Source organism: Aotus nancymaae, unplaced genomic scaffold, assembly GCF_030222135.1.
Source record: "Aotus nancymaae isolate 86718 unplaced genomic scaffold, 86718_ANA_hifiasm-v0.15.2.pri h1tg000011l, whole genome shotgun sequence".
Lineage (NCBI taxonomy): Eukaryota > Metazoa > Chordata > Mammalia > Primates > Aotidae > Aotus > Aotus nancymaae.
Genome location: NW_026988422.1, coordinates 30644534 through 30659305, shown reverse-complemented (window position 1 = coordinate 30659305; position 14772 = coordinate 30644534). Strand labels below are relative to the sequence as shown.

The window sequence follows — 14772 nt, the reverse complement described above, 5'->3', positions numbered from 1 at the left end:
TAATTCAGCTGCCTTGGCCTCCCAAAGTGTTGGGATTACAGGCGTGAGCCACTGTGCTCGGCCCTGGCTAATTTTTATATATTTTGTAGAGATGGGGTCTTGATATGTTGCCCAGGCTGGTCTCAAACTCCTGGGCTCAAGCCATCCACCTGTCTTGGTCTCCCAAGATGCTGAGATTACAGGCATGAGCAACCACACCCAGCCTCAGTCAATTTCTCTTTCCCTGTCTTTCCCATGAGTTCGAAGTGTGAGCTGAATTCCTTGCTCCCATATCTCTGAAGGGAGTCCTCAGCACCAAGGTCTCCTGCCTCAGTGGGGTTACAGCACTCTATTCTGACCACATCAGTGCACTGAACTGTCATTACCTCCTCCTAGGCTGGGAGCCCTCTCAGGCCAGACACAGGGCCTTATTTGTCTCTGCACGCCCAGTGCCCCGCACAGGAGGAACAAGGAGCCTAGCCCTGCTTCTTCCACTTGTGCCCACTTTTCTTTGCATTACCCCCAACTCCAGATAGTTGGAGGATGACAGACGGGCGACTCTTTGGGTGACTCTCAGATGTGTCACAGGCAGCAGAAGGTGAAGGTCTGACTGCGAGGGTAGCGTCTTCCTAGTGCTGGAGACTCCACAGGCCTCATCTGGTCTCCTTTCAGCCGTCCTCTGAGATGAAGGGGGCTGCTCCATCAGCCAATCCCAAAGCCTGAATTGGGGGTTGAGGAGAAATGAAGCATAAGCTCACATGCCTTTCTGGCGGTTCTGGCTGTGGCCCAGCTTCTCTGTGGCGTCCCTCCTCCCTAACCAGACCCCAGCCACAAATCCCTGCCCTGCTTCTTCCAAACTTCATTCAGCCCCAGGGATGGCTCTGCAGGATGTGTGCAAGTGGCAGGCCCCTGACACCCAGGGACCATCACCTCACCTCCCTCAGGCTGGCGGCTGGCTTGTGCCCCGAGGCTGTGACCCTCAAACCTTCCTGCAGATCCATGGCCCCAGACTGGCCCATGGCACCACCACCCTGGCCTTCCGCTTCCGTCATGGAGTCATCGCTGCGGCCGACACACGTTCCTCCTGTGGCAGCTACGTGGCGTGTCCAGCCTCATGCAAGGTCATCCCTGTGCACCAGCACCTCCTGGGTACCACCTCTGGCACCTCCGCTGACTGTGCCACCTGGTATCGGGTGCTACAGCGGGAGCTGCGGCTTCGGGAACTGAGGGAGGGTCAGCTGCCCAGTGTGGCCAGTGCTGCCAAGCTCTTGTCAGCCATGATGTCTCGCTACCGGGGACTGGATCTCTGTGTGGCCACTGCCCTGTGTGGCTGGGACCGCTCTGGCCCTACGCTCTTCTACGTCTATAGCGATGGCACCCGCCTGCAGGGGGACATCTTCTCTGTGGGCTCTGGATCTCCCTATGCCTATGGTGTGCTAGACCGTGGCTATCACTACGACATGACCACCCAGGAAGCCTATGCCCTGGCTCGCTGCGCGGTGGCCCACGCCACCCATCGCGATGCCTATTCAGGGGGCTCTGTAGACCTTTTCCATGTGCAGGAGAGTGGATGGGAGCATGTGTCACGCAGTGATGCCTGTGTGCTGTACGTGGAGCTGCAGAAGCTCCTGGAGCCAGAGTCAGAGCCAGAGGAGGAGGCCAGCCACGCCCATTCTGAGCCTGCCACTGCCCACAGAGCTGCGGAAGATAGAGAGCTCTCTGTGGGCCAGAGGAGATGACGCCAGGAGACTCCAGGATGCCAGCAGGGACTGAGACACTGTGAGAAGCAGGACTTGGTTGGGGGTGGTCTAGGCCCTGGGAGCAGGTGGGAGGATGGGCAGCTAGGGGAGGGTCCTGCTGCACAGCATCTGACTCTAACCTGTATGGGTTGCTGGCTTCATTTATTGCAAGTCTCCATCTTTTCATGCCACCCAGAGCTATTATGGCTCTGCCCAACAAGTTCCTATTGGCTCCCAATGGATTGGTCCAGCCTCCTTCTTGGCACCAAGTCCGTCTTTCAGCAAACACTTGCAGCGTTCACTGCATGCCAGACGCACACTAGGTGCTAGACCCTCTTTTCTTGCCATCTTCCTCTCTGCTTTTTTCCATCATCTTATCCCCAGTTTGTCTTAGTTTCAGTCCTCTGTGTGTCTCAGCTTCAGTGTCTTTGTCTCTTTCTCCTGGTCACTTTGTCAGCGTGGTGAGATGGGGCACCCGGGAGGGGAGCAGCTCTCACAATGAGGTGCAGTGATAGACACCCCTTGGGTGGTGATGAGCGTGTCTTATCTGCTCTCCTCCTCTGCCTTGACCATAATGACGAGAATGATTATTCCTTTACTGAATGCAGTTCTCATGACAACTCTTTGAGGTAAAAATGAGTCTCACTTTACAGAAGAGGAATCAGGTTCAAAGGGTTATGTGACTTGCCCGGGGTCACACAGTAAGTGGCAGAGATGAGGCTCAGATCCAGGCCTTCCCTCCAGGGCCCATGCTCTTTCAGCACAGCTCTCCCTCCCAGGCCTCTGCCCTGCCTTAGGTCTCTTCTCTGAAGGCTTCTGGGGAGGGATGCAAGGGAGAAAGTAGCTGGGCCAAGCCCCTGCCTGGTGGCCAGGGCTGAATGAACGCTGAGGGCCTGGAGGTGTGAGCTCACAGCAGCTGCCCCCCTCCATGATGTACAGGTTCATGTGGCTTTATCTTCCAGGCCAGAAGCCATCCCCCACAGCCCACCCTTGCTCTCCAGCCTTCTGGGCCCGGCAGTCTGCTGCCAGACTTCCCCTCCTCCTTTCTTCCCTTTGCTGTCTCTTCAGCCTCTCCTTCCTGAGGCTCCCTCTGGAGAATGAAGACAAGAGGGAGGTGGCTGTGCCAGTGGGAACTGTCTGGCTAGCACATCCTTTCCTGCTCCTCCTGTCCCTGCTCTCACTCCCCCGGAAGCCCAGACTTGAAGATCCAGACTCACAGCTCCAGGAGGGCCACTGCCCCGTTCTCCCCTGGCCAAATGAGACAGAAAGCACTGTTTTAACCTACAAGATGGGGCCTGAAGGAAGGGTGCTGAAGTTGCTTTCCTCACATCCAATGCTAAAGTTTCCGGTCCCAAGAATAATAGCCCCCTGCCTTCCCTCCTGGACACCTCTCATCCCAGGCTCCAGCCTAGGCCTGAGCCTTAATCTTGTACCCCAGACTAAGCACTCCTCCAGACAGGAGCTGGCTTGACAGACCTGCAGACTCTGGCGCAGAGTGGGTGACTGGGGATGGAGGAGGAAAGGTCAGGGAGTTCCAGAAGGGAAAACCCCAGAAGGGACACAGTGGGGAGAAATTGTGGTGGACACCACAGAAAGGTGCCCACTATGGGGGGACTGGCCTTCAAGCCAGGCTCAAGGAATGTGGCCAGTGGCCTCTGTGGTCCCCCTTCTTTACCCCTTGCTCACTCCCCAGCCTCAGGAGAGGAGATGTGGGACTTGGGAACTAGTCCTGGAGGAAGGGTGTGAGGAGGGGCAGCTTTTGCACGGGGTTCAAGTGTTTGGACATAAGAGGGTGTGTATTCGTGTCCACACGTATATGTGGTTCTGTGTCCAGGTATAGGTGAGTGATACAGGATGGGTGTGTGCAGGTGAGTGTGGCAGCTGAGGCATGTGCAGTTCCCGTGTGCAGAGGCAAGAAAGAGACTGAAAGAGAAAGAGCAGCACCTGAAGAAGGAGATCAGCCTCTCAGCGGGACGACTGCCAGGCCTTGTCACTTCTCTTGGGGAGTGCTCCAGAGTAAAGAGGAGGTGGGGGACAGGCTCACCCCACTGGTTCTCTACTTCCTCATCCTCCCAGCCCTATCCTGAGCCTCTGGAGAGCTCGTGGGGACAGCTTGCTCTGGCACAGCCCTTGGGCTGTCAGAGGTCCAGGGTTCCAGCCTTCAGCAGAGTAAATGACCTGAATTCCAGCACTGGTGTGAGGGTCCTTGTTCTCCCACTTCCTGCTTGTCCTTATCAAGCAGGTGGGGAAGGTGTGAGGGAGGGTATATTCACATTGAAGCAGCTTTCCCCAGCTGCCAGCACCCCACACGTAGAAGGGGGAGTCACAAAGACCTATCCTGCCTCGCCTACTTGTGAGTGCCTCTGGAGCCCTGGAGTTGAGAGGCCTGGGTTCTCATGCTGGTTCCTGGGTGGACCCCTTCTCTGGACATTGGGAGATACTTGCAGTTCCAGCTCAGCTCCCACGCACTTGACTGCCTCCATCCCTCAACAGCCTGCCTCCCTGGTCCCTCTCCCTCCTCCTTTGCATTCTGCAAAGACTAAGACCAGGGCCTGCCAGATAATTAAAGGTGGGAGGGGCAGGCCTAGATTCATTGTGACCATCTCATCCTGCTCCACTCTTCCCCCACTTGGCACTATGAGCCCCAGGAAAGGCTGGCTTGCCCCCTTGCTGCCTGCCACCCCTATTATTTTCCTAGTCCGGAACCCCCTTCCCCTCTTAGCCTTTTATCCCTCCTGCCCTCTTCTCAGCAGCTCTCACTCTCCACCCTCTACTTCTCCTGCCCACCTTGCCCTCAGGCCAATCCCCGTTTTTTTTTTTTTTTTTTTTTGAGATGGAGTCTCCCTCTGTCATCCAGGCTGGCGTGCAGTGGTGTGATCTTGGCTCACTGCAATCTCCGCCTCCCAGGTTTAAGCGATTCTCCTGCCTCGGCCTCCTGAGTAGCTGGAACTACAGACATCCTCCACCATGCCTGGCTAATTTTTCTATTTTTAGTAGAGACAGGGTTTCTGCTGTTGGCCAGGCTGGTGTTGAACTCCTGACCTCAAGTGATCCATCCGCCTCAGGCTCCCAAACTGCTGGGATTACAGACTGAGCCACCATTCCCGGCTGAATCCCTATATCTTAATTTCCTTGGACAGTTTGAGACCAACAGAGAACCCAGGAAGTTGCTAGTGTTAGTGGGGCAGAGTTATCATCTCCTTACTCCCTCAGGGAATTTAACCCAAGTCCTCCCCTATCTAGAAGGACTGGAAGTGGATTTTTCCCCCAAGGAGAAAGGAGAATGAACTGAGAGGCAATAGGGCCTCGCTTCCCATCCTTTGGGACAATGAAGATTTGTATAGAAACCTGAGTGCAAAAACAGAAGCAGGCCTCCAGCTTTACAAAATAAAGTGTTTGTTTATTATGAAATTAGAGATGGAGGCCCCTCCCCTTCCTCCCTCTTTCCCCTTCCCCAGCCGCCTCCCCCTTTCCTTCCCCTACTCCCTTAGGAGCCTGGGAAGCACACAAGACATTGCCCAGGGCTGGGATGCCCAGGGTAGGCTGACAGCTGGGCAGAGCTCCAGGGAGGCGGCCACACGGGAGGCTGGAGCTCTTGCCCTGGGAGGTGGGCTGGCTCCCTCTCTCAGCTGGAGGCCAGTGGAGCCAGGATGAGGCTGAGGCCATGAGTGATGGATGGAACCATGCGGGCAGGTCTGTAAGAACAGGGGAGCCAGGTTAGAGGCAGTGTGGAGTGGGGGCCTTTGTCCACTGCCTTGCCCCACAGTCTAGAGGCACTGACCTGGGGCACAGCATCCCCTGCAGGAGGGTGGGCAGCAGTGGCTGGAAGTTTCTTTTGATTTTGGGATGGACAACAGAAAAAAAACAAAAAGCCAGTCACAGGGACCCAGAGGGAAGGGAGATGTGGGCAGGAGACAGACACAGAGATGTGTGTGGGCAAGGGAGACGCAGGGAGACTATGTGCGAGCTTCAGAACTGCAGAGACAAAACAGCCACGGAGGAAGGAAAGGAATCACAGTGAAAGAACACAGGGCCAGGGTTAGGGCCACGAAACCCAGGCCCGGACAGAGGAGCTGTAGACAAAAATCCCTGGAGAGAGACACACGGACCGACTCAGGAGGAGGGAGGTGAGAGCAAGGGCGCTCCGGGGAAGCAAGGAGGGACCAGGGACAGGGAGGAGGCCTGGGGCCCCTGGGCTGCTGCTGCCCGCCTGGACCCCGTGGGGCTCACTCAGAGGGCTTGTGCCGGCTGCCCCCGCACGGTGGGCCGGGCCAGCGCTGGCGCTCAGGGGGCCGGGGGCTCCTTGGCCCCATACAGCTCGGCCAAGGTGCGGAAGAGCGGACCCCAGTCGTCCGGCGGCTCCGCGGGGCCGGGGACGCCGCCTGCTTCGCTGCAGGAGCCCAGGGAGCTGAGGGAACCGCAGGAGGAGCCCCGGCCCTCGTAGCCGTACACCTGCACCGAGTCGTATGGGGGTACGCTGGGGTCCTCGTCCGCCTCGCGGAGCCGCAGCGCCAGGAGCTGTGCCACGTCGGCGGGGCCGGGGGGCCTGGGCTGGCGCGGCACCCGGGCCCGGGGCAGCACGTCTCGGCGCGCGGGAGGGCCGGGTGCCGGCGGGGCTGCCCCGTCCGGGTTCTGCAGGGCCGTGATGTCGAAGGCCTCGGTGTCCTCCTCGCCGCCGCCCTCGTCGTCGTAGGTGATGATGTTCTCTCGGACATCCTCCTCCTCCAGTACCATCAGTGCTTCCTGCTTGTGCCGCCGCAGGGCCACGAAGAGCACCACCAGGGCTGCGCGAGAGACGCGCACACGGGCCCTGAGCCCACAGGGCTGAGAGCGGGCAGCCTGTCTCCATGTGAACGGCCGACCCATCAGGTGACAAAAGCCGTGTGCCTAGGGGCTGATATCTAGCACACCTTGCTTTGAATTCTGACTTCAGCCCTTACTCGCTGTGTGATCATGGGAAGTTGCCTGACTTCTCTGACGCCTCAATTTGCCCCTTAGATTACTTGTGGAAAATAGGGAAAATATATTTACCTCTAAGGGTTGCTGATACAACGAAATGAAATATCACAAGTAATGTGCCCAGCACCATACTTGGCACAGAGTAGGGGGCTCAATGAACCATTATTATGGCTTGTCGTTGTCATTATGGATTGGCAGGTCATGGATAGGGGCCAGAGCTTTTCTCTTGGATGCATCAGGTGGTGGGAACATCCAGGCATGAGGGTCCTTCAAGCCCTAAGGTGGATTTCACTATGTCCAGAGGCCTAGTCCTTCTCCACACCCCTGCAGGCCCAGATCCCACATCTATGTCCCATTGTGGCCTGACTCACCAAGCAGGGCACCCACACAGGTGACGATGGCAAGCAGGGCACCGGTGCTGAGTCCAGCGGCTGAGAGGTGAGCCTCAGGCCAGCAGGATGCCACAGAGCCATCAGGCTGGCAGCGGCACACACTAACAGTCACTGTGGCAGTGCTGCTCAGTGCCGGCTGGCCCCAGTCCCACAGTTCTATAGGAACCAAGTAGGGGGCCTGGCGGGGTGGAGCAGGGCGGGAGGGCAGCAGCAGGTTGGCAGAGCCATCTGTGGGAGAGGGAAGGTGTTGAGGTATCTTCTGGGACACCTTCCAGGTAGGGTTGGTCCAGCCCATAGAGCCAGCTTCCCATGGGGAAGGTTTACAAAGAGCCAATGAATGAGTGTAAATCCACATGCTCCCTTCTGTTGGGTGGAAGGCCCAGGCAGGTGGGGCAGGGGTCAGGCAGGCTGGGCTAGGGATGGAGGAGGAGAGGAGGATGGAGGGGATGGACATGGTTGTAGGAGGCCACCCACCTCGGTTGTCTCGGACAGTAAAGTTGGCATCTGGGCCCAGAGGACCTTGAAAGGAGACATGGCTACTGTTGCCAGCTTCATCTCTGTCCAGGGCCCGGATGACCTGAATCAGCTGGGAGGAAGAAGAGAGGCCTTGTATGGAGTGGGCTGCTGGAGGCCTTGATGTCCCAACCTTTCTGCCTCAGCTGCTTACCTGGCCAGGAGCTGCAGAGTCACACACAAAGGTATCGTAGGGTTCAGCCAGCTGGGGAGCATTGTCATTCTCATCCAGGGTCTGGATGGCCACTTGCACGCGCGAGGCCTGTGCAGAGCTGTCTGAAGCCAGAACACCAAAACATATACACCACACACACACCCCACACAGTTTACACATAACATATGTGGTACATGGGCATGGATGCCACATGCAGCATATAGCATGCACACGAAACACATGAAATATGCATGTAATATACAGGTAGAAAGCAATGTTGTGGAATGAATGGAACAATGCCAAGTGCATACAATATTCACGTAGTACCCAAGATATGTGCAATACACAATAGACATTCAACAGGAATGCAGCACGAATGATACACATATACAATAACCCACATGCAGGGCATATGCAGCATAAATGAAGGATAGAAGGTGCAGACAACAGCCATGAATATACAAAACATATTCATACAACATATCCAATGTACACTCAACATTTAAAACAAATGCAATGTACATGAAGCAGATGTTTGATATGCACAGTGAATGCAGTGCCACATCCCCCCACGCCCCGGCAACACCCAGAGCCCATAGAATGCATTTTCATGCATAGAGGCCATGCACAGCATCGGTGGAGTGGATAGACAGACAGACACACACACACACATACACCCCATCAGAGGTCTGGGAGGCTGTAGTACAGCAATGAGCATCACTTAGAGTTGACCTTGGGTAGGAAGGAGCTGCATGTGCTACAGGGTGCAGATCCCAGGCCAGCCTGGGCACCACAGCCAGACACTGGCCCCATCTTGACCCATCCCTTCATCAGGTGACTCCCTACCATTACCCTTCCTTGCTTCTCACTGCCAGTGCCATCCAAGAGAGAATGCAAAGTGTGTCTACATGTCAACTGTCTTAGGCTGAGTCTCCCAATTTCTTTAGTCTTTCCTCTAGGCAGAGGGATAGCTGGCTGGGCCTGGTGAAAGGGGCTGAGGGTGCAGCATGGGCGGGGCAGGCTGAGTGGATCGCCTGGCTAAAAGGATTGGGATACCCCAGAGACAGGGTGGGGAGGGTCTACTTCACTGCAGTAAGGGCCCAGAGCACTGCTATTGATGTCTGGGTCGGGGGTAGGAGCACGATTTGGCAGGAGAATGAGAAGACCGTGACAGGAAACACACACACACAAAGCTATGTATATACAAGCAGCCACAAACATGCTGTGTATACACACACACACACACACACACACAGCCATCCACACAGACATCCATGCAATAATAGATACACATACACTGCCAGATAGTATCTGTGCATAGCTATCTATGCACACAGTTCCATGTATAAAAACATAAACCTAGACACATAGCATTAAATGCATCTGAGAGGCAGTGTGGTGGGGATAACAGCTCAGACTCTGCACACTGGCTGGGTCTCACGGCTCCACCACTTAATCTCTATGTGACCTTGGGAAGTTACTTAACTTCTCTTTGCCTGAGTTTCCTTGTTTTAAAATGGGGAAATAATCATACTTTCCTCATAAAGTTGTGGTGATGATTAAATGAATGAATCTATTTTGAAGACGGATAGTGCCTGATACACAATAAGTAATAAATTATCTGTCCACAAATACCCACATACACAAAACACAAACAGCTACATGTGCATACCACTATACATATCCAATCACATATATGCACAGTTAATATAAATATAATTCTGTACACTCAACTGTAAACACATATATATCCATTGCAGATATATACCACAAATACATATGTGTGTCTATATACTTTCCCCATATTTGGAATTACACACATTCCTGAGCATATACCCACATGTACACATTCGTATAGCTCTTCACTGACACATTCAGATATCCACATATACAAGGACAACTTTCATATGCAATATGAAGACAAAGGGATGGAGGAGCCCCTGGAGCTCAAGCAGGGGTGATAAGGGACTATTCACAGAAGGGAGGTCTCCTTGTCTATTCACAGAGGGAGGTCTCCTTGTCTCTATGGGCTAGGGCCACCCAGAGGCAGCTAAACCTGCTGCTGGCGACTGATGGGGTAGGAGAGAAGCCCACATGTGGAGCTGGCACTCTTCCCTTTCCTTACAGGTGTCTACTCTCCTATCTTGGGGAATTCCCACAGGGCTTCCAACAGGGCTTCTCTGGGGCGGGGCTGCTGGTACACTCCACTTAGCAACCAGAGGAGGTACCCAGCCCCTTCTGGTCCCCAGCTCCAGCCTGAAGCAGGGAAGGATGGGGTCTGCCAGGACACAGGTTGGGGGCCATGTAAGGTCTGGTTTATTTCTGGGTTGGGGCAAGTCAGTTAAGGGAATAAACTGAAGGTCAGAATGCTCAGGCACACCAACTGTGCCTGCCCAGCCCAGCCTAGGGGACTAGGAGACCAGGAGGCCTGCCCTGCCTGGTAGCAAGGATCCAGGCTAGGACTTGGATACAGCTAGGACCCAGTGGCCGCACGCTGTCAAGGGTGTGATGGCATTGAGCACCCTTCCCCACCCCCATGCTCAGGGACAGCCCCTCAGCCAGGAGGCTGCTGCCGCCTTGTGGGCCCCGGACTCCTCACCGAGCTCTGTAGCCAGCACAGTGAGGTTGTGCCAGACACGAGCCTCGCGGTCCAGGGGTGCTGCTGTGTGGATGGTGCCTTCTTCCGGCTGGATAGAGAAGCAACGCTCCGGATCCGAATGGGGGAGGATGGAGTATCTGGGGAAGGCAGAGGCATGCTGGGGCTGATCTGGGGCGGGACCACAGCTTGTTCCATCCCCTCCTTTATTCCCTCTGTTCACCTTGCTAGACCTCATAGCTCCTCTGGGCAGAGCCATAATTCAGGTTGGAGTCCCCTTAAAAGGCAGATATCCCTGGTAGACCACCACCATTAAACACCTGTCCTAAGACTCAGGGCCACCAGGTTTCATGGGGGCAGGGGGAGAAGATAAAGAATGGAGTGGAAGCGGGATAAACAGACCTTGACTTCCAGACTTCTGGGCCCTTTCTGAGAACCAGGTACCTGTGTTTCAGCTTTGCTCTGCCTTGGACTGGCTCTGTGACTTAGGACAAATCGTTTAACCTCTGTTTACTTAACTGACAAATGGGAATGACACTAGTACCTCACTCACAGAGCTGTGACAGGGATGCTGGCTGGGGAGGGGAAAAAAGTGGCTGTTCTGCCACTTACCAACTGTGTGACCATTTATGGTTGGCCTCTAAAACGACTGGTGATAAGGACACCTACTTCATAGGGCTGTGGTGAGATTTATTTATTTATTTATTTATTTAGACAGAGTCTCGCTCTGTCACCAGGCTGGAGTGCAGTGGTGTGATCTTGGCTTATTGCAACCCCCACCTCCTGGGTTCAAGTGATTCTCCCGCCTCAGCCTCCTGAGTAGCTGGGACTACAGGCGTGCCACCACACTCAGCTAATTTTTATATTTTTAGTAGAGATGGGGTTTTGCCATGTTGGCCAGGATGGTCTCGATCTCATGACCTCATGATCCACCCTCCTCGGCCTCAGAAAGTGCTGGGATTACAAGCGTGAGCCACCGTGTCTGGCCTGTTGTGAGAATTAAATATCAGCAAGGGGGTAAACTGTGAAGCACTTTGGGAGTGACCAATAGAGACCTACTTGTCAGATGAGATTACACCTGCTTGCACTGCCACTGGGAGGTGCCACCATCATCTACCCAGAGGGATGAATAGAGAGTTGAGGAGTGGTCAGCCAGGCCCTCCAGCTCTCGCCTGGCACCCACCAGGCCTGTAGACCAGCACCCACCAGCAGCAGGGAAGGAGGCTTTTGCTGGGAGATGAGTGATTTGCTATAAGGTAGGGGGCACATTTACTCATTCTCTGGGTTGGGAATAGCCTGCCATCTGGCTCCCCAGCCCACACCCCAGCTAACCTACCTGATTGGGCTGGCAGGGGAGTCCAGGTCAGCCGCTGAGATCTGGCCTACCAGGGTCCCCGGGGCCTTGTTCTCGGGCACTGTCAGGTGGTAGGCAGCCTGGGTGAAGGCAGGTGGCTCTGGGGCATCTTGTACCACCACACGCACAGAGGCCACATCCTTGAAGGGTCCTCGCCGCAGATAGGCTGGGTCAATGAGTGTGTTGGTGGCCTCAACACGGAAGGAGTAGGAGCGCCGGCTCTCGAAGTCTAGGGGCTATGGTGATGCAAGAGAGAGAAAAAGCGAGGCATGTGGGAACCAGGGCAGGCCCCAGGCTCTTGGAAGTGACAAGTTCCCTCCTCACATGCGTGCAGTGAGTGCTCAGTCCTCATGTGAGGAGAGGTGGCACTGGAGGGACGGGGCCTCAGTGGTCAGCATGCACAGCAGATTACTTAGTAAGTCTAGGTCTGCTCCTAGCTCCATCACAGACTTGTTATATGACCTTGAGCCAGTCACTTCTTCTTTCTAAGCCCTAGGGCCTGATCTGAAAGATGAGGAAGTGATCATGACCTCTAAGCTCCAACAGAGGGATCCTGAGTCTGTTCTAGAAGAACAGTTAGAAATGTGGCCTGTGGGTGGGCAGGAGGCAGGGCTAAGAGAAAGTGTGAACAGGCGAACCTTGCGGACAGTGAGGAGCCCGTCTTGACCCTGGGAGTCTGTGCTGATGCTGAAGGCCTCAGACCCCTCCCCATCCAGGATGCTGTATGCCATGAGGGCATTGTCCCCCAGGTCTGGGTCCTGGGCCCGGAGCCGACCCACCAGCGTGCCAGGTCCAGCTGTCTCCACCACGGAGAACTGGTATAGGCCTTGGGGTGGATGGAGGGAGACACCTTTTTAGAGAGGTCCCCAGCCCTCCTCCCTACCCCCAGCACTTTCTTCTCCCTTCTCCAGATGCTGTAGGGGTGGGGTGGTCAAAGGATGGCTCAGGTGGCAGCAGTGGCCCCTTACTCTGTGGGAACTTGGGGGGGTTGTCGTTGACATCGCTGAGTGTGACAGTCACCGTAGTGCTGCCTGACAGCCCCCCCATGTGGCCGCCCATGTCCTTGGCCTGGATCACCACCAAGAACTCCTCCTGTGTCTCCCGGTCCATGTTGGGGATGGCTGTGCGCACCACTCCTAGGGAGAGATGCTGGGTCAGAAGGTGTCTGTCCCCTTGGCTGCCCCACCAGACTCCCAAGCTCCATCCTCACCAGTCTGGGGGTCCACAGAGAAGAAAGGCAGTCCATCCAGAACAGTGTACACCAGCTTGGCACTGTTCCCATAGCTGGGGTCATCGGCATCGTGAGCAGTCACCTGGATCACTGATGTCCCTGTAGGGGATGCCAACACTCCATTCAGCAGCAACAGGGCAGGATGGGGAAGAATAGCAGGTGGAGGGGGGGATGCAGATATGAGGGAGGCTGAATTGAAAGGGGCAGATTCTGGGACAGACGAGAAGGGAAGGGGAGGTGAGAGATCTCCAGAAGACGGAAACTGGGGCATTCACAGCTGGGGTGCTCACCGACGTTGGACATCTCGGGCACGGTGGCATGGTAGGGCCCAAGGGGAAAAATGGGTGGATTGTCATTGATGTCTTGCACTTTGATGATGAACTCTGAAGGGGGCTCCAGGGGCCGGTTGGAGGCTCGGTCCACGGCTTGGGCCAGTAGCACATATTGTGCTTTCTCCTCCCGGTCAAGGCTCTTGGTAACATGAATATTGCCTGTGGCCTCGTCAATCACAAATACGGTGCCTGCCCCCTCCCCGGTCAACAGGTACTTGGTGCGGCCCTCTCCCCGGTCAACATCCGAGTGCAGCTGCAGGGGTCAGGAGAAGATGGCAGAGGGCTCCAAGTACAGAGAGGGTTAAAGAGTCTAGCTTTGGGTACAGCGTTGGGAGTCCCGAGGGACCAAGGTCATTGCAGAAGTGAAGTTGCAGGGAAGGGCCTAAGGGCCTCGTGTCAGAGTAGACATGGGAGGGGTTATCCTTACCTTGCCAATGAGGACAGGCTCTGGACCAGCATATTCCTCAATGACAAAGAACTGGTTCCAGACCCAGCTCCTTCGAGTCCGCAGCAGAGCAGGCCCTGGGTGTCCCCGGGACCCTGCCCAGGCCTGGGCTGGGGCTGCCAGATGCCCCATGCAGCCCCAGCCACCCAGCCAGGCCAGCAGGAGCCTCACCAGGCCCCACATGTTTAGACTCCAGCCAGGGCTCTGTTCACTGGCCCTTGGTGAGGCTGGGCCAGGCCATGTGGCCCATGAGCTGGCTGGGGTGGAGAGGCAGATGCGTCAAGGCTACCCCATGGATCCACACCTGCAGGACAAGCAGCTGCTCAGGGTCAAGGCAACCCCTAGCCCTCCTCCCCCCAAATTTAGATGCTGAAGATCAGACCTCCAAAGAGCCAGACACTCCACTGCCCAGAACTCAGACTAAGAGAGCAGAGAGGCTGATCCTTCCTCCACCCAGGCTCTGCCTGTATTCCCCTCCAGCCCTTCAAGCTGATAAATCTCTGGTCAGTCAACTCTGAATAGAGAACTGGGGAGGAACACAGGAGAGGGGATACTAGGAGGGCTTGGAATCCCAAATCTGGTCTCTGTCCTCCCAGGTTGGGCATATAGCCAGGTACTGGAGGAGGTGGGGCTACCTGAGAAAGGGCTTCAAATGAAGGGTTTGGGATTCACGGAGGTGTGGCCTTAAGGTGTCTAGGGTTAGGATGAGATGACAAGGAGTGTAGTCAGGCAGGGTTGAGAGCCTGTGAAAGTCTCTCTCCCCAGGGGGGAGCCCCACCTCTCCAGGCCCTTCCTCCAGTCCACACTGCCAGCTGCAGTCCTTGAAGGGGAACTGGGCTCATGAGATGGGAGTTGGGAGCCAGAGCTGAAGAGGATACAGGGTGGGGGACAGGGTGACCGGGGAGGGAGGCTGACCCAGAGGCCAGAGACACAGTGAGACTGAGGGCTAGACTGACTCAGGGACTAACTGTCCGGCAGAGACAGAAATGACTGGATGAGAGACAGAGACAGAACAGTGGCAAGAGACAGAATGAGAGAGACCAGGGCAGCAGCCAGGGTGTCTGAGGGCAGAGAGGAG

General features: G+C 55.7%; 2 protein-coding genes across 2 annotated transcripts; one reads left to right on the top strand and one right to left on the bottom strand.

The window, feature by feature from the left end:
• Positions 1-854: 854 nt before the first annotated feature.
• PSMB11 (proteasome subunit beta 11) lies at positions 855-1718 on the top strand. The gene has a single exon (XM_012470730.2). It carries the CDS (start codon positions 855-857, stop codon positions 1716-1718), a length of 864 nt encoding a protein of 287 aa, XP_012326153.1.
• Positions 1719-6002: 4284 nt separating this feature from the next.
• Positions 6003-13877, bottom strand: CDH24 (cadherin 24). Its single transcript, XM_012466884.2, has 11 exons — positions 13677-13877; positions 13208-13502; positions 12897-13016; positions 12655-12822; positions 12325-12512; positions 11669-11922; positions 10336-10472; positions 7737-7858; positions 7544-7655; positions 7049-7297; positions 6003-6502 (listed from the first exon to the last, which is right to left on the bottom strand). The coding sequence occupies exons 1-11, from the start codon at positions 13875-13877 to the stop codon at positions 6003-6005; spliced, it is 2346 nt and encodes a 781-aa protein (XP_012322307.1).
• Positions 13878-14772: the final 895 nt, after the last annotated feature.